Genomic DNA, 20,617 nt, shown 5'->3' with positions numbered 1-20,617 from the left:
TTAGGCTCTATATAAAGCAGGGATCTGAGAGGTTTAGACGCCACCTACTGGAAACCAAAAGAAAAGCACTTTCTTTGCAGCAGGCCAAAGAGAGACCTTTATATAATAAATCTTCTTTCTGGAAAAACAACAGAATACACTTCCATTAATACCCAGGTGGAGAAATAGTCCATTAAACACCATGAACTACCAAGATGACAAGGCATCTCAGAATGAAAGAGAAAAAGCTCCAGAAAATGAGCTTGCAGACATAGAAATATGTGACTTAAGTGACAGAGAATTTAAGATGGTACTTCTGAAAAAACTCAGTGAGTTCTGAAACAAAGCATATCAACAATTTCAGAAATTGCAAAAACAGCTAGGTGAGCAGAGCAAGGAGACTGAAACCCTCAAAAAGAACCGAATAGAAATTCTGGAGATAAAAAACACCCTGGAAGAGTGGAAAAAATGAAATAGCAAGCTTGCAAAATAGTCGGCCAAATGAAGGAACGGATCAGTGATATCAAAGACAGAAATCTAGAAATAAATCAGAAGGAAGAAGAGAGAAACCAAAGAATGAAAAATAATGAAAGAGAAATGCAAGAACTAGCTGATACCACTAGGGGAAACAAGAAGAGTGGTCATTACCAAAGGCGAGGAAAAGGAGCAGGGACTAGAAAGCATTTTCAGACAAATAGTGGACAAGAATTTCCCAAATCTAAGGAATGAGCTGGAGCTTGGAAGTCAAGAAGTCAACAGAATACCCAATTATCTCAACTCCAAAAGATCTTCACCAAGACACATTGTATTAAAGTTATCAAAAATCAATGACAAAGATAGAATTCTCAGGGCAGCCAGGGAGAAGAAAACGGTAACGTATAAAGAAAAACCCATTAGGTTATCATTGGACTTCTCAGTGCAGACCTTACAAGCCAGAAAGGAATGGAATCAAATATTTTAACTATTAAGTGAAAGGAAATACCACCCTAGAATAATGTATCCAGCTAAGCTCTCCTTTAGATATGAAGGAGAAATTAAGACCTTTTCAGACATACAAAAATTGAGGGAATTTTCCACTACAAGGCCTGCACTACAGGAAATTCTGAAAGGGGTCAGCTCACCTAAAACAAAATAACAACAACAAAAAAATACATAATTAGGAGTAAAGTGACTATCAGGCAAATAGAAGCAAAGGAGTGCACCCCTTACAAAGAACAGGGCATTATAAGCTAAAATAATAAGAAAAGAATTTCTATAGCAAGATAGCAATGAATGTTCAGCATACATAGAAACAAATTGAGATAACAATGACTGAAAAGGGGAGATTCAAAGATCCAAATTTGCAAAGGGGAAAGGAGTTAAGGCACACATAGAAGAAAATGGACAACTATATGAAACTATCTTTTTCATATTTGTAATGCTAACCACCACCATAGAGTCAGAACTGAAGTATATAACATAAAACAAGAAGAATCAGAGGCAAAACCAACAAAAGCCAACCAAAATAAAGAAAACAGAAACAAAAGGACAAGGAAGCAATGGAAACACCAAGCCACCAGAAAGCAAAAGATAAAATGGCTATAAGAAGACCTCATATTTCAATAATCGCCTTAAATGTAAATAGACTGAACTCACCAATAAAAAGGCACAGAGCTGGAGAATGGATCAAAAAACAAAACCCAACCATATGCTGCCTCCAGAAGACACATCTCAGCTCCAAAGACAAATGTAGACTCAAAGTGAAAGAGTGGAAAATGATATTTCAAGCAAATAGCATTCAGAGAAAAGCAAGAGTAGTAGTACTAATATCAGATGAAACAGACTTCACAGTAAAAAAGGTAAAGAAAGATACAGAGGGACACTTCATAATGAAACAGGGAATCATGCCCCAAGAAGATATAACACTTATTAAAATCTATGCTCCCAATCAGGGAGCCCCGAAATATGTAAAGCAATTACTAACAGAACTAAAGGGAGAAATAGACCAAAACATTATAATAGGGGACCTAAATACCACACTGTCGGATATGGACATATCATCCAAACAGAAAATCAATAAGGAAATGACATCCTTAAATGACATATTAGACCAACTGGACATAATTGACATTTACAGAACCTTCCATACCAAAACAGTTGTTTATACATTCTTCTCTAGTGTACATGGAACATTCTCAAAAATTGATTACATACTGTGACACAGAAATAGCCTCAACAATATAAAAGGGTTGAAATCATAGCAACGATATTCTCTGATCATAATGCTTTGAAACTATAGATCAACTGCAAAAAGAAATCAGGAAGAACCACAAATACATGGAGATTAAACAATATGCTACTGAAGAAGAACTGAGTCAGAGAAGAAATAAAAAGAAATCAAGAGGTACATAGTAATGAATGATACTGATAGTACAACATATCAAAACTTTTGGGACATGACAAAAGCAGTCATAAGACTAAAGTTCATATTATTACAGGCATATCTCCAAAACAAGAATAAGCACAAATTAAAACCTAAAGCTTCATCTTAAAAAAACTAGAAAAGGAAGAACAAATGAAGCCTAAAGTCAGCAGAAGGAAAGAAATCATCAAAATTAGAACAGAAAGAAATGAAATTGAAAACATACAAAAAAAATAGAAAAAATAAATGCAACGAAGAGCTGGTTCTTTGAGAAGGTTAATAAAATTGACAAACCCCTGGCTAGACTCACTAAAGAAAAAAGAGAAAGGACACAAATAAATAAAATCAGGGATGAAAGACGGGAAATTATGACTGGCATCACAGAAATACCAAGCATCATACAAGAATACTGTGAAAAAGTATATAACACCAAATTTAATAACCTAGAAGAAATGGACCAGTACTTAGAAAAATACAACCTTCCTAAACTGAATCAAGAAGAACTGGAAAATCTAAATAGATCAGCAGTATGGAAATGGAAACAATCATCAAAAACCTACCAAAAAGTACAAGTCCAGACCAGATGGCTTCACCAATGAATTCTACCAAATATTCAAAGAAGATTTAATACTTATTCTCCTCAAACTCTTCCAAAAAATCGAAGAGGAGGCAATACTTCCCAATTAATTTTATAAGGCCAAACTCTGGTACCAAAACCTGGTAAAGATAATACAAAAAAAGAAAACTATAGACCTATATCTCTCATGAACACAGATGCAAAAATCCTAAATAAGATACTTGCGAACCGAATACAGCAACATATTAAAAAGATTATACACAGGATCAAGTGAGCTTCATCCCAGGGGCACAGGGATGGTTCAACATACACAAATCGAATAATGTGATACACCACATAAACAAATTAAAAAATAAGAATCATATGATCATATCTATAGATGCAGAAAAAGCTTTTGACAAGATATAGCATCCATTTATGATCAAACACTGAACAAAATTGGTATAGAAGGAAAGTACCTTAATATAATAAAGGCCATATATGACAAACCCTCAGCCAACATTATACTTAATGGTGAAAAACTAAAAACCTTATGTCTAAGATCAGGAAGAAGGCAAGGCTGTCTACTCTTGCCCTTGCTAATATAATATTGGAGGTCCTGGCAAGTGCAATCAGGCAAAAGAAAGATATTAAAGGCATCCAAATAGGAAACGAAGACGTCAAACTGTCACTATTTGCAGATGACATGATTCTGCATATAGAAAACTCTAAAGACTCCACAAGAACACTACTAGAAACAATAAGCAAATACAGGAAGGTCTCTGGGTACAAAATCAATATTCAAAAATCCATAGCATTCTTATACTCTAATAATGAAGTGTCAGAAAAAGAAGTGGAAAAAATAATTCCTTTTGCAATTGCAACAAGAAAAGAAAAAAAATACCTAGGAATAAATCTAATGAAACATGTGAAGGACCTATATAATGAAAACTACAAGACCCTCTTAAAAGAAATCGAAAAAGATACAAACAAATGGAAAGATATTCCATGTTCTTGGATTGGAAGAATCAACATAGTTGAAATGACCATATTACCTAAAAAGCATTATACAGATTTAATGCATTCCCCATCGAAATCTCATTGGCATTTTTTAAAGAAATAAAACAAAAGATCATCAGATTTGTATGGAAGCACAAAAGATCCTGAATTGCCAAAGCCATCATGAAAAAAAGAATGAGGCTGGAGGCACCACTCTGCCTAATTTCAAATTATACTACAAAGTGACAGAAATCAAAACAACATGGCATTGATAGAAAAACAGATACATGGACCAGTGGACCAGAATAGAGAGTCCAGAAGTAAACCCATACTTATATGGGCAAATAATTTTTGACAAAAAGCCTAAAATATACAGTAGAGAAAGGAAAGCCTCTTCAATAAATGGTGCTGGTAAAATTGGAAGGCCATCTGCAAAAGAATAAAAGTAGACTGTTGTCTATTGCCACACACCAAAATTAACTCAAAATGGATTAAGGACCTGAATATAAGATCTGAAACAGTAAAATGAATAGAAGAAAACATAGGGACTAAACTCAAGGACCTTGGACTTAAAGAGGATTTTATGAATTTGATCTCAAAGGTGAGGGAGGTAAAAGCTAAATTAAATGAATGGGACTGCATCAAACTAAAAAGCTTCTGCTCAGCAAAAGGTAAAGAGAAAACTATCTCAATGGGAAAATATACTTGCAAACAATGCCTCCGATAAGAGCCTAATATCCAAAACATACAAAGAACGTATATGACTCAGTAACAACAAAAAAAACAAACTATGCAATCAAAAAATGAGCAGAGGACTTGAACAGACACTTCTCCCTAGAGGACATACAAATGGCCTACAAATATATGAAAAGATGCTGGACATCGTTAGCTATTAAGGAAATGCAAATCAAAACCACAATGAGATACCATCTCACACCTGTTAGAATACACACTCACACACACACACACACACACACACACAAAATGAAAACAACTTAGTTGCCACACACCACAAGTTGCCACAAGTTGAAAGATGCAAATGAATAGAGGCAAGTAGATAAGTTAATAAATTAAACATACTTGGAAACTATGCCAAAGAACTTTAGATGTGGACTTTGTATGCTGTTCCTGGCATATGAAAATGGAAAAAAAAAAACGATTGAAAGGCTACTATAATATTTAAGAAATTTCATTGCTAAGAAATCACAAGTTTGGTCTAAAAGAGCCTATTGCTATGAAATGATCCTTAAGCCCCCAAAACAGATGAGCATGAAACAAGTATGAAAGCTGTTCAGCCACCAGTAACTACTTCAGAAATCGTCAGAATAATAAAAGAGGCTCACAAATAGTGGAGCCAAAGGCCACAGAGAACAATAGATAAGAGTATCCCACTGAGTCAGTATCCAGGTCTGTTGAGGTTTTCTCAATGCCTGCCATTATTGCTATGGATCACTCATGGCCACATGGTTCTCATTATTCTCCTTTTTTAATGGAAGTTTTCTATTTGTTTTAACCATTATTTCAAACATATTTTGTGTTAGGAATAGATATCTTGTCATGCAATTTTTGAGACAGGAAGATATATTTGAATCTGATGGAGAAACTATATTATCAGATACGTGACGATGGCCATATACATTTTGTAGGTAAAGTGGCATACTATTGCTTAAATAACCAAGTTATCTACAAAAATTTGGGCTTCCTCTTCTAGGATAGAGAATTAGAACTGGAAAGTGACTACTAGGCCAGGAACAACATTTAACAACAACCCACCTCTATTTGCAAGTAAATGTGGTCATGTAATTAGTTCTCCCTGCTGGTATGTGAAAGAAAATAATGTTTCTTCAGATCTGGTTTGGTCTGAAGGCATATGAGCCTTCCCCAACTCCTTTTATTATCTCTGAGCTGGACACAGAAAACTACTCTTAGAAATGGTTGGTTCACTAAGTTCAAGAAGTCTGGATTCCTGAATTCCAGGAAATCCTGGCAATCAGGAATACTAACATGAATTTTTTGATAAATTCATTAGGGCTTTCAAATTTTGTCTATAGGAGCAGGATGAATGCAACTATAAAATCTCCAAGTAAAAAAAAAAAAGAAAGAAAGAAAGAAAAAAAAAACAAAGAAACAAAAACAAGATAGCCTACAATTCCTGAGTACACAATCAATATTAATACCTATATATATAGCCAATACACTAAAATCAGTAGTTTAATTGATTTTATCTATATTTTGTTTTATCGAAGTAACATTGGTTTATAACTATATAAGTTTCAGCTGTGCATTTATAGTTCAATATCTGTATATACTACATTATTTTCACCACCAAAGTTCTAGTTTCTACCTTTCATTATACAACTACCCTCCTTTATCTGTTTCACTCTCCCTCTACACCTTTTCCTCTGGTAACTACTAATCTATTGTGTGCCTTTTTGATTTATGTTGTTGTGTTTTGTCTGTTCATTTGTTTTCTCTTTCTTTTTGTTTTCTATTCCACATGTGAATGAAATCATACAGTATTTATATTTTTCCATTTGACATTTCACTTAGCAGAATACCCTCAAGCTCCACCTATATTTATGACAGGATTTCACCATTTTATGGCTGAATAGTATTCCATTGTATGTATATATGTGTATGCATATACACACACAAACATATCTCCTCTTCTTTATCCATTTATCTCTAAATGAACACTTAGGTTAGGTTCTTTCCATACTTTGGCTAATGTAAATAATACTGTAATGAACATAGTGTGCATATGTATTTTTTTGAAATAGTGTTTTTGTATTCTTTGGAGAAATATCCAGAAGTGAAATAGCTAGATCATATAGTAGCTCTATTCCTAACTTTCTGAGTAATCTCCATACTGTTTTCCACAGTGGCTGTACGAATTTACATTCCCACTAAGAGTGCACAAGGGTTCTCTTTCCTCTAAATCTCCTCCAATATTTGCTGTTTGATCACAGCCTTTTTTAGAGGTCTGAGGAGATATCTCATTGTGGTTTTGGTTTGCATTTCTCTAATAATTAGTGATGCTGAACATCTTTTCATGTGCCTGTTGGCTATCTGTATGTCTTCTTTGGAAAAATGTCTATTCAGATTCTCTGCCCATTTTTTTAATTCAAAATTTTTTTCAGATTGTTGAGATGTATGAGTTCTTCATATATTTTGGATATGAACCCCTCATTGGGTGTTTGCTTTGCAAATATCTTTTCCCATTTATAGGCTGACTTTTCATTTTGTTAACAGTTTCCTTTGCTGTGCAGAGTTTTTTAATTTGATGAAATCCCATTTGTTTTTGCTTTCCTTTCCTTGCCATTGGAGTCAAATCCACAAAATCATCATTAAGACTGATGTCAAGGCGCTTGTTTTCTTCTATATATTTTATGATTTCAGGTCTTACATTCAAGTCATTTTGAGTTAATTTTTATTTATGGTGTAAGAAAGTGTTCTAGTATTCTTTTGCATAAGACTGTCCATTTTTTCAAACACAACTTATTGAAAGGTCTTTCCTTTCTTCATTGTATGTTCTTGGCTCCTCTGTCATAAACTAGTTGTCTGTATATATGTAGGTTTATTTATGGTCTTTTGATTCTGTTCCATTGATTCATGTGTCTATTTTTCTGTCACTGCCATACTATTTTGGTTACTACAGATTTGTAGTGTATTTTGAAATCAGGGATTGTGATACCTCCAGCTTTGTTCTATTTTTCCCAGGATTGCTTTGGGTATTTGAGGTCTTTTGTAATTCCATATAAATTTTATATAATTTTTGTTCTATATCTGTGAAAAATGCTACTGGAATTTTGATAGGAATTGAATTGAATAAGTAGCTTGCTTTGGGGAATATGGACATTTTAACAATAATTCTTCTAATCCATGAGCATAAAATATCCTTCCATATTTTTGTGTCTTCTTCGATTTCTTTCAATAATGTTTCCATATCTTGGAAGGTAAGATTGTTTATTAGTTTTTAGTGTACCTGTCTTTCACCTCCTTGGTTAAATATATTCATAGGTATTTTATTACTTTTGTTACAATTGTAAATGAAATTGTTTTCTTAATTTATCTTTCTGATTTTTCATTTTAGTGTATAAAAACAACAAATTTTTATATATTGATTTGTACCCTGCAACTTTACTGTATTTACTATTTCTACTAGGTTTTGTTGGAGTCCTTAAAGTTTTCTATACATAAAATCACATCATCTGCAATGACAGTTTTACTTCTTCCTTCCTAATTTCTATGCCTTTTATTTCTATTTCTTGCCTTACTGCTCTAGTTAGGACTTCCCATACTATGTTGAATAATAGTGGTGAGAGTGGGAATCCTGTTTTGTTCCTGATTTTAGAGAAAAAGCTTTCAATTTTTCACCATTGAATCGAATACTAGCTTTGGGTTTGTCATATATGGCTTTTAGTATGTTGAGGTACTTTCTTTCTATATACATATTATTGAGAGATTTTTATCATAAGTGGATATTGAACATTGTCAAATGCTTTTTCTGTGTCTTTTGAGATGATCATACAATTCTTATCTTTCATTTTGTTAATATGAAGTATCACATTTATTTATTTGTGGATGTTAACCATTTTTGCTTCCCTGTAATAACTCCGATTTGATGTGGTGTATGATCCTTTTAATGTATTCAGTTTGTTAATATTTTGATAATTTTTGCATTTATGTTCATTAGAGATATTGGGCTCTGTTTTCTTTTTTTATGTTGTTCTTATCTGGTTTTGGTATCGGGGAATGTTGGCTACGTAAAATGACTTAGGAAGCATTCCCTCATCTTAATTTTTTTGGAAGATTTTGAGAAGGATAGGCATTAAATCTTCTTTTAACATTTGTAGTATTCACTAGCATACTTCTGGTCCTGGACTTCTATTAGGGAAAGTTTTTGATTACTGTTTCAATCTTCTTACTAGTAATCAGTCAATTGATATTTTCTATTTCTTCATGATTCAGTCTTAGAAGGCTGTGTAATTCTAGGAATTTATCCATTTCCTCTAGATTTTCTAATCTGTTGGTGGGTACAAAGCTATTTATAGCAGTCTCTTATGATACTTTGTATTTCTGTTATGTAACTTTTCTTTCTTTTCTTAGTTATTTGAGCCTTTTCTTTTTTTCTTAGTGAGACTAACTAAAGGTTTGTCAATTTTGTTTATCTTTTCAAGAACCAGCTCTTAGTTGTATTGATCATTTCTATTGTCTTTTTAGTTTCTATTTCATTTATTTCTGCTCTGATTTTTGTTCTTCCTTCCTTTAACTAACGTTGGGCTTTGCTTATTTTTTCTTTTTCTAGTTCTGTCAGGAGTAAGGTAAGATTGTTTATTAGAGATTTCTCTTGATGTTTTTCTATGATGTTTTTCTCAATTTCCTCTTTTTTATGTTTCATGTTTTTGCTCTAGATTCTTGTTTTGTGGTTACCATGTGGTTTGAATAAAACTTCTAGTCCTTTATCTGTTAATAGTGTCTTATCTCCATCTAACTATAGAGGTTCATCCTCTTCTTTGTCTTATGTTTTTGTTATAATAAATTGTTCCTTTTCTATGTTGTGCTTTTGTTACCAATTTAAGTAGCTATAGTTATTTTTAGTGTCTTTTTTTCTTTTTGATACTAAACTTTAGGCTTTAACACTCTATTCTGAAGTAGCTTTGCAAATTTCTGATATTGTCTGTCACATTACTTTGGTGGCTAGTCTACTCTTGGCTGGTGTTTTTTTTTAATTTTTTTTCAATATTTTGAATATGTCATTACACTCTCTCTTGGCCTATAGAGTTTCTGCTAAGAAATATGCTGATAGTCTAATGGGGTTTTTTAGGTTGTCTGTTTTTCCCTGCCTGCCTTTAAAATTCTTTCTTTATCATTGACTTTTGACAGTTTTAATATAATATGTCCTGGAGGTCTTTTCACATTGAGGTAGATAGGTGTTTTATTAGCTTCGTGGATTTGTACATCTAGTTTTTTCCCCAGGTTTAGGAAATTCTTAGTTATTCTTTAAATAAACTCTGCTCCTATCTCCCTCTCTTCATATTGTGGGAAGCCCATTATTCTTATGTTGCTTTTCCTAATGGAATTAGATAATTCTCATTAAGTTTGCATATATATATATATAATCTTAGTTCTATCTTCACATCCACTTGAATCATTCCTAGATTTCTATCTTTAAGCTCACTAATTCTTTCTTCTATAAGGTCTTCTCTATTTCCAACGCATTCTTCATCTCATTTATTGAGTTCTTCAGCTCCAAAGTTTCTTTTTGGTTCTTTTTAAGGTTATAATCTCTTTGGAACAGTACTTCTTCTGTTCACTAACTTTATTCCTTAGCTTATTGAACTGTCTTTCTTAATTTTCTTGTATCTTGTTGAGTTTCTTCATGACAGCTATTTTGGATTCTCTACCAGTTAGATGACAATCTTCATTGCCTTTGCCATTGCTAGTGGCATTGCTGGTGCCCTTGTTGATGCTTGTGCCACCTAGGTCGCTGGAGCATTTCTGCTACTGGTATCATTGGGTCATGGTCACTGCCACTGTTCCTGGATCCCCCAGTCTTGGACACCACCACAGTTCTTGGAGCCTCAGGTCACAGGCACAGCTAGCTGCCAATGCTGAGTCACCAGTACTGCCACAGTTCCTGAAGCCCCTGGCCTCTGATGCATCATGGTTCCTGGAGCCTATGATCATGGTCTCTGTTGCCACTGTTACTCTGATTCCACCACCTCCATGAAGTTCAATCCACCCATCTTCAGATGTACAGATGTATGGATATCTCAGGTTTCCTGATGTGCTGTGCAGAGGATGCTATATTGGGCTATGGATGTCCGACTTGTTATTTTTAAAAAAGAGAGACGAAAGGATTGACTCACTCACCAAGATGATGACGTCACTCAGAAGATTAATTTAGACCAAATTTCTTTCTAAATTAATTTAAATGTGCCTTTAAGATCCATAAAGAATAAAAGTGAAAAAAGATATATAAAACGAAGAGGGCAGAAATAAAACAATAACAAGGGAGAAATAAAAAAAATAAACAAATAACAAAAACTAGTAAAGATAAAACTACTCAATAGTTGTGATAAACTATTACCTAGGTGTAGTCAAAGTAAAAATTCATAACCTGGAAATTAGTGCTGCAGTTTAAAAAAACATATCAGAAACAAAGAAGATAATATTAAAAGTCTACAAACTTTCTCAGGTTAAAAATAGAAAATGCAAAGCAGGAAAAAGCAAATCCACGCCAGTTACATCATAATGTAAGTGAATACCAAACATAAGGAACCTATAGATAATCTCCCAAATAATTACATAAGACTGTCAGAAGAACATTAGCAGCAATAGATTCTTATGTACAGGGAAATAATATTTTCAGAATGTTGAAGAAAATAGTAGTCATTTAGTATTCTACATCCAAATAAACAATCATTAGAAAAAGAGGGAAAAATAAAAGTACTTTTAGATATCTACCATATGAAGAACTTAAACACTTAGGGAACTTTTCCAAAAGATCTCCCAAAGGATATACTTCAGAAAGTGGGACACTGAAGAAAGGAGATAATGACAGAAAAAATAGCAAATATAAAAACTGTTAACATATCTTGTTCTATCTATATGTTGACTTTATAAGCCTATTAATTTGGTATCTTCAAAAGGTAGAACTAAAATTCTAGACAAAATTCACAAGAAAAGTAACAATTTCAATGGGTTGCATGGTATGTCATGTTTGGAAGGAGACTAGAAATGTTGAATAATTTTATGCCTTCTTAGAAATATATGTGTTAAGAAAGTGTTTACAAAAAAATGTATAGTCTATACAGAAATATGATTTAAAATGTTCAATTCAGCAGAGAGTAAAATAGGAACTAAAATTGAAGTTAAAATTTGGTTAAAATAACTTACTAAAACAATAATTTCAAACCAGTTTACATTTTAACCTATTTTTAAAATATGACAAAGAACAAACTAAAATTATTTAACTTTACTCTGTTTTGCTTAGAAATAATATCTTCCATTTTTAGACTACCCCCCCAAAGCCTTTTGATTTCATAGTCTTCTCAAGATGAATGAAAGTCTGAAATTGTTTCATGAAAAAGCAGCTTTATTTGGAATTGAAGGTTATATTGTAAGAATTCATAGTTTGTGAGAACCTTTAGCAATTGAAAATACGATTTGGGCCAATAACTCTGCCCTTTATTTTTGATCCCAATTTCACCTTTCAGCTTTTCATCATATCTTCAAACCCCCTTATTAAATGCCACCAAATTCTGGTGTCTCAAAATTTCTTTATGCTCTCTGCTTCCACAGTCATCTCTGATAACATGATTAGACAGAAGATCATAAACACTAAGCATAAATGTTTTTGAACTGCAGCAGAGGACAGAACCATGAAAGCTTAATAACAACACTCTTCAGGAGATCAAATCAATAGCTATGTCACCAAAGATCCTGTATATCCTATTCACCTCTGTGAACAACAATGCAATCGTCCAAGAATTGTCACCATCCTTCTCTCTTGAATTTTAAACCAGCACTAGCAGAAAATAAAAGACAGATGTCTAGAAAAAGAAAAAGGTTTAAAAAATTATCTGTTTCAGAACTTTAACATCCATAGCCAAATGTTATTTTGTTAAATTATATTATGCGATATTTAAAGTCTTAAAGAATGTATCTTTGCACCATATATATATACCCCACCCAACAGGTCTAAATTTCCAAGCCCTAATATCTCTAAGTTTAAGTGCCACTACTTTAATGAGCTTTATTCTAAATTAATATCCAAGAGGAGTTTATTAGGTATTTATGTGCCATTTTGCTACTCACAACTGAACAAAAATTGCATTCAATATTGCACGTTATTTCCAATTATTTCTTCCATAGTGTTAAAATAGTCTAAGCTATGTGAAGTAAAGACTATTTGATGTAAATTAATGCTTTATGAATCAATGTTGTTTTTAATTCAAACCCTTAATGAAATAAATTAAGACAATTTAAAATTAAGTCTGTAACATTGAGTTGCCTAAGTATGATAGTTTTAATTATGAACCTAAGAAATAAAATAAAAATAGTTAAGAAAAGTAAGTCAAGATTTAAGCCAAGAAAAAAATACTGCTTGTTATGTACAATAGAATAACCTAAATTACTGTTCATGGTTTTAAATTTTAGTATATCTGCTTAACATAAGGTTTATGTCTATTTAAACCTGATATGCAACAAAAAATAAGAGCGTCTCTCTCTTTTGTATTTCTAAAATTTGGATCTAAATATACTTTAACAATATTGTAGAGAGAAGAATCACAATCAAACCATTCATAGTACAACCTATAGGATAAAACATAATAAATTATTTAAATGTAAACAAATATATACACTATTCATTTGATACTGCATATATGGGTAAACGTAGATTTATTCTATTTTAAACCACTTCACTGTGTTTTTGTAATACAGTAGACCAAGATTTTCAAATCCATTCAAATAACCAAAATTCTTAAAACTGCACTGAAATTTTTCCTATTTAGCTATCTCTAGATAAGTCTATATATTTTTCCATCATTCTCAGTAGTCTAAATTTCAGAATGGATGTGTAGATACTGTTGTAATAATGCCTACATCAGACTCCAGAAAATAAACACAGGGCAAAAGGGCCTAATTAAATATCAGTAACTTAGGGCTCCTCTGCACTGTTTGGCAAGCAGGAAAAATTAAAGCATCAAGATAAAGAGATGGATGCCTGGAATAAAGAAATTAAAGAGGAGGAGAAAGGAAGGAAGGAAGTGAGAAAGGGGAGAAAGAAGTGAAGTATAGAAGAAAAACACACTAAGACCAGGTTGAGAAATATCTAGGCTTTATTTCTCGATCTAGTATTAGTTACAAAGTGGTCCCAGGGAAAACATTCTGTTCTCAGTAACTTAGCATCCTAATTCATATGATGAGGAATAAAAATATTTTCTAAGGGTTTCTAAGTCTAAAACACTGCAACCCTCCCCAAAGAACGCATTCCTATTTCAAGGAATGAGAAGAAACTGAGCACTCCATAGGTTTACCAATAGTGTCTCTCTTTACTCAGTAGAGCCTGATTCTCAGTGCCTTATGATCATTCACATCAGTAAATTTCTTACCCTTCATTATATACATGATTTTCAAATACAACTCTTTGATAACTCTGGTGAAACAGATGTATAAATAATTAGTGTGAATTATAGCACAGAGAAGATAGGGATTAACTTTGTGAAGTCCAACAAATATGACATTTGTGGTAGACTTTGAAGAATGAATAAAATTCCATCACAGAAAAAGGACGAAGAAAGGAAAGGGACACCAGCAGAGGTATGAAACATACATGGATTGTTCAAAAGTGTAAAAACAGAAAAGGAGATAGAATTTACAAAAGGTAGAAAAGAATAGGAAAAGGGCAAATTGTGAAGCCCTTTGTGTAATGTTATGGTGAATTACTACTTTTAATGGCTATACCAGTAAAAAAGAAAAAAATGAGAAAAATTTCCTAAAGTGGAACACATTAAAATTGTTTTGAGAATTTACACAGTAAGAAACCTTAGAGCTTCCAACATCCCACATATGAGTGTAGTCCTCTTAGATGTCCAGCTTTGTTAAACATACAAATAACTGCAATGTATGAGTGGCCCCAGATAAAACTGGCAGAAGAATCACCCAGCTGAGCAAGGTCCATTTTTCCAGACTAAAGTAAATAGTTTTTATAAGACAAAGGATAATGCTATAACAAAAAAACAACTTGTGGCATCTGCTTTGGTACTAAACAGGTTGTAAAGACTGGAAGGGTATCACAAAGTGGAGGATATAAAAGAAGTAAAAAAAACAAAAACAATTGCTATTGGAGATAATAAAAGGTCAACCTATGTTATGTACTGTGGAGAACAATTCATAAGAATACTCGCTGTGATAACTTGGAAAATAGAAAAAAATACTTCATACTGTTGTGGATCAAATGAAGAACGTTTCTCAACTGTTGAAACTGGTAACTAGCACATGGGCAATTCTTATAAATGAGGAGGATGACTCAGAGGGCAGAGTGATGAACCCAAGAGCCACAGAGAACCATTGCTAGGGAGCATAACTGGGCTCCAATTAAAGAACATTCCTTGCCTCTGCAGTAATGGATCTTGACAACATCTAGCTGGATTTCAGAATCACAATGAATCGGTGACTGCTGTGTACCCGCCTTAAAGAATGGGAGAATCTTTTATAATTATCCTGTCTCTGTCCCATGTGTGTTGTGTGTTTGAGGAACAATAACTTATCTTTTTAGTTCTTAGTTCTCCAGGTCAAGAGAAGCTTTAGCTTCATTCACATCTCAAACTGATTTCAATGATGCTCTTCTGGACTTTGATACATCATATGGGATAATCTTTGGGAGGGTGTGAGTTTTGTGCATGAATGGAGAGACATTGATCATGAGAATTTAGAGAGTGGGCTGTGGTATACTGTCACATTGGTATTTCCCTATAAACATACTTCCAGGTATTTGCCACTTGCGTAGTCTTAGCATATACTCATTTTATACTTGGCCACGTGACAAACTTTCTCTTAAGCCACCCTCTGTATTATAAAAGATCTTGGACTAGATTTTTATGATGAGAGGCCATAAAGAGATAGGCACTGAAAGACAAGCTATGTCATCTTGAACATCCCAACTCCAGTCAAGCTCCCAGCTGAAAACAGCTGCATGTGTGAACTCTGTTTACATTAAGTACAAGAACTACCCAGCTGAGCCCTGAGAAATCACGAATCGTAGTTTTAATCTTCTAAATATTGGGCTGTTTTTTCTCTACAGCAACAGATAACTGAAACATATGCTTTATTTATATTTACCTCTAGCAACTACCAAAGTGATTAACAGACAGTAGATGCTCAAAAATGTTAATAGCTTAAATAAATTAATTGCTATGAGAGAGAAAGCTAAAATAAAATTATATCTATATCTGGGTCTATATTTATCTATCTGTATATAGAGTCACATTACTACTTGAGGTATGGTTTATTCATATAAATTGCAATTAATTTGCCATTTAGGTAGTATGTAATTCAGAGATATCGTTGTGAGATAAGTAAGTTGTTGACAGTTGGCAATAGAGTCAATAATAAAAATTATTATAATAGAAATGGGCAATACGAAACAAAACATCAAGAATATAATTAAGAATATAATTAAGTACTCTAAAATGATGACTGGTAGCAGTGCAAGATACCTATCTCTAAAAATAAGGTCTCCACATGCACTCTGACTCCCCTTATGCCTGTAAATAGCAGGCACATATGTATGTTTTTAGTTGGAACCAGGCATATATGTATGTTTTTAAAGGTTTTCCATGTATTTTATAATTAGTTGATTCTAACCACTACTTTATTTTTGGATAAGGAAACTGTGATTTCAAAGTTAATAAGCCACAGATTTATAATGCAAGCTTAATTCTTCCAATTTCTATCATCCACTACAAGATGATGATGAACATTTGTACTGTACTCACTTATGTTTCTGCAATCAAATAAATTATAATAAAGGTAACAAGCCATAAAAGGAGATGAGTCTAGCAGTAGCTCTAGATAAGCTGATAATAATTATCATTTGTCCAAAATCAACTTTGCCAAACAATGCAAGAGATTATAAGCATATATTGAAGAATGAAATTTAACAGAACAAACATTTTAAGTAAAAAAACAAATCTAGCCATCGGTGACTATCATTACCTCTAATTCTGCAGTCAATGAGATGAAAAATATAAATATTTAATAAGAGCTAATCACATAAATCATTAGATTATAAAATTATTCTTTAAATATTTTTAAAACTTTATTTTACCAATGAATGCTCAACTTCTCCTTATTTAAAATGTGGTAAAACTACATGGTTAGTATGTCTAGTATGCTTTATCCCAAGCTCTTACTCTGCTCCCAATCTCATTGAATAATTATTCATGTATGTGAGTTTTTCGTTAGAGTATTTTCCAGTGTAAAATATTTTATAGCGCCCCAAAGGATCATTTGTGACTTATTTTTGTTCCATTGTAAATACTTGTAATAGGTGAATAAAAATTTTGAATTCAGTCTGTATTGACAAACTTCAATGAAACATATTTCAATGATTAAATAGTGGAGGATAGCTGGCTCATTCTTTATAAAAAATATATTATAGACTTTTCTTGCAAATATTAATATTTTCAAATGACCAAACATAATCATCATTAGAAGCTTTAGTGAACTTTACAGTATTCAAGAACTGAAATGTTTTATATATATATATGTAAAAACTTTAAAATGCAGATATTACCCATGAACCTTATATATAAAAGTATGTTTTTCTTATTTATTCTCATCCTTTTCAGTGTATATAAATATAGACTTAACAAAGAAGTCAACAAATTCACTACAGTGCTATAGAAAACAAACCTAAAGTAATATACCATTTAGGGGGAAATATCTCTATTCTGTTACTTTTTATCAAGCAATGGTTATATTTCTATATTTGTATTTTGATTATGAGTTCTAAATCCAAACACAATTGATATAGATTATCAGGGGGTACATAAAAATTCTTCAATGTATATATTTATTAGATTAATAAGCCTTCATAAATGATTCACATAAAGAAAAAATTGTTTCATCTTGAAAATTATAGGTATTACATTATCAAAACAATGTGAAAGGTATAGCTCTAAACTTAAAAAAACTCTATAATTTAAGTATGTGCTAAATTATTTGAATATTTCTTTCTTACCATGGCAAGAACCCTCAACTTCTTCATATCCCATACTGCAGATGCACCTTCCAAGAGGAACCAGCCAATCTCCATCAGCTCCGCAATACAGTTTAGGAGTGTCACGTTCCTCCGCACTCTTCACACAAGAGCCCCTTACTTCAACCAAAGAGGAAGAGTCAACCCTTGGGATGGTGTCCGGAAACATGGCCAAGTTACGAACAGTGAAGGGGCATTTTTTGTAGAAAACACGAACTGAGACCAGGGCAATGCATGCCCCAATGTCTTGAAAAGCCAGATAAAATCCTTTTCTTTCTATAGGTCCCACCTCACGAATTTCAGTGTTGAGTTTGAGGATACGATCACCCAAATCCATCTGGGTAAAACTTTCATCAGCGGCAATTGTGTCAATTTTTGTATACTGGCTTGGCTTGAATTTAATTCCATGGGACTCATCTGATTCCACATAATACAGATTAAATGTTTCTTTGCAAGTCCCCAAGACCCATGGGATGCTGTTACAATCTCTCAGTGTGAACTTCATTTCCACATAAATTTTCTGAGCTGCATCACGGGAGATCCAATTTGTACGAAGCCAATTGTTTTGGTTTGGTTCCATTACATTGCATACCTGATATGTATGAATGGGCCTATTGTGCTCATCCATTTCAGTAATGGCATCCCACTGCAAAAAGAAAAATTAATAATGGTTAAATTACTATAAAATCACAGTGGCTAAGCAGAAATGATTACTTCCCAAATTTTCCATTTTAGCAAAACAAAAACAAATAAAAAATATATAAATGAAGCTAGCCAAAGCAAGAATGCAACAAGATTTTAACTATGAACATTTGGTTGAGAGTATGGGTTCTAGACATACTAGCTGTTTTGGTGAATCTTGCCTTCCTACATATTAGTTGCATGATCAAAGGCTGCTCAGTTTAAATTCTAGTTTCCTCAAATGTAAAATGTACTTGTTTCATAAGGTTGTTATGAGGCATAAATTAATTAATATATGTAAAGCACTTTAAATAGTTCCTGGTACACTATAAGAATGTAAAATAGCATCCATTATCTCATCAAATAACTAGACCAATGACAGATGTACTCTGGTTACCCATCTGTCCTCATATCTAATTTGTCACAAATTGAGGTGTAGTTATCACTATTCAATTAAATATTTGCATGTCTATTTTGATAAACATAGACTATAATCTTTATATTTATTCAAGAAATATTTATCAGGCACGGTTCTGGACACTGGAAATACTGCAATAAACTAGCTGAACAAAAAGTCCCTGCCATTACGGATCTTACTTACTTAGAGTGAGGAGAGAATAAAAATAAAAATTGTAAATGAGTAATCTGCATAATATAATGGAAAGTACAATGGGAAAAAATTAAGGGAAGGGTATGGAAAAGAAGGCTGTAATTTTAAATAGGGTGTCCAGAGAAGGCCATACTGAGGTAGTGACATTTAAACAACAGTGAACCTTGAGAAGAGAACATAGAACAAATACCCTGAGGGAGAAATGTACCGGTATATTTTAGGAATAGCATGAGTGGGCACTGGAAGCACACTAGGTAATGAGAACAGTGAAGCTGAGAAGGAGCAAAAAAAAAAAGGCTTTAATGGGTTTTTAAGCACTTTGGCTTTACTCTGAGCAGGATCACTAGAATATCTTACATCTGCGTGTTTACATTTAAGCATTCTGCCACTTATTTGAATAGAAAACCTTATTTGTCCTTTTTAAAAAATTTAATAAAAATCTTTGAATACCTTCAAATTAATTAGCATTGTCAATATTTATACATAGAATATTGCATAATTCAATATTAAAAATTTAGAATGTTATTGTATTTTATTTGTATCATTATAGTTATAATTTTTAATAAATAAAAAACATTCTGGTAACCTTATAGCCTTTTGGAGAAAACAGGCTAATCGTCATAATTTTTCATTTCTATTGTAGTGGAAATGATAAACTAGTTTCCATAGTGAATAAGTGTTCTATTTCTTGATACCATATTTTAGTGATTTATAATAAAATTATTTAATGCTTTTTGTTTGCTATTTCTCATTTTAATTGGTGATAGAGTCATTTAATCAAGGCTAGTTGAGTTTTAATTAGTATAGGTTCTAATAGAATGGCTAGTTTCTTCAGTCTACAGGACTATTATGATACTAAGTACTTTTGATTATCTACTGTAAATTTCCACAAGTAAAGAGTTTATGTTATCCATTAAAAATGATCTTTATCTAAAATTTTCATTTGTAAGTTACTTGCTTGGAATTGAGAGAGTACTTTCCAGAGTAACAATTAGTTTCTGTGAATAAAATTTTGCAAACACATCCACTGTTTAACAGGGATGATCCAATAACCTCAAAGAAACTCATATGAATTTACTTTTCATCTTAGTGTATCAGAGGCTTTAGTAAGTGTTCAAAGGATAGCAACACTCCTGAACTCAGGTGGTTTGGGAGATTGGCCAAGAAGAAAAGACTCAACTTTAATCTTAAAATAAGATAAGATTCAGGAAAGGCAGAGGGAACAAAGTAAACAGAAAATAATATTTAACACTAATCTATATATATACACACTCTTGGGCAACTTTAGCCCTGTACCACATATATTCAATGGGTAAAATTTTTGTCCCTATTTAACACAAACACACACGTAATTCTCTGCTGTGAAATATTTATGTGTACATAAACCTAGGAACTGCAGAAGTCACATGATGAAAATATATTTTCAAACCTGTCATTAATTCTTCTGTTAAGCTGGTCAATTCAGTCTGCTGCTTGCTTTGACATAATAGGCACTGAACCTAAAATACTCTAACTCCTCAAGCTCATGTTTTTTTTTTTAAAAAATAATTTTATGTAGACATTAAAAATACCAATACATAAAAAAAAATACCAATATATAATGTAGAAAAGAGGTCAGTA

The 20,617-nt window shown here is 32.6% G+C and overlaps 1 protein-coding gene across 1 annotated transcript in view; it reads right to left on the bottom strand.

The window, feature by feature from the left end:
* EPHA6 (EPH receptor A6) overlaps positions 1-20,617 on the bottom strand; it is a 790,812-nt gene that overhangs the window by 635,554 nt on the left and 134,641 nt on the right. Inside the window, 1 exon segment of the mRNA XM_039879096.1 lies at positions 17,689-18,352. Coding sequence (XP_039735030.1) covers positions 17,689-18,352 — 664 coding nt within the window.

Source organism: Pteropus medius, unplaced genomic scaffold (genome assembly GCF_902729225.1).
Source record: "Pteropus medius unplaced genomic scaffold, Ma_sr-lr_union100, whole genome shotgun sequence".
Lineage (NCBI taxonomy): Eukaryota > Metazoa > Chordata > Mammalia > Chiroptera > Pteropodidae > Pteropus > Pteropus medius.
The sequence above is the reverse complement of the archived record's forward strand: the minus strand, read 5'-3'. Positions and strand labels throughout refer to the sequence as shown.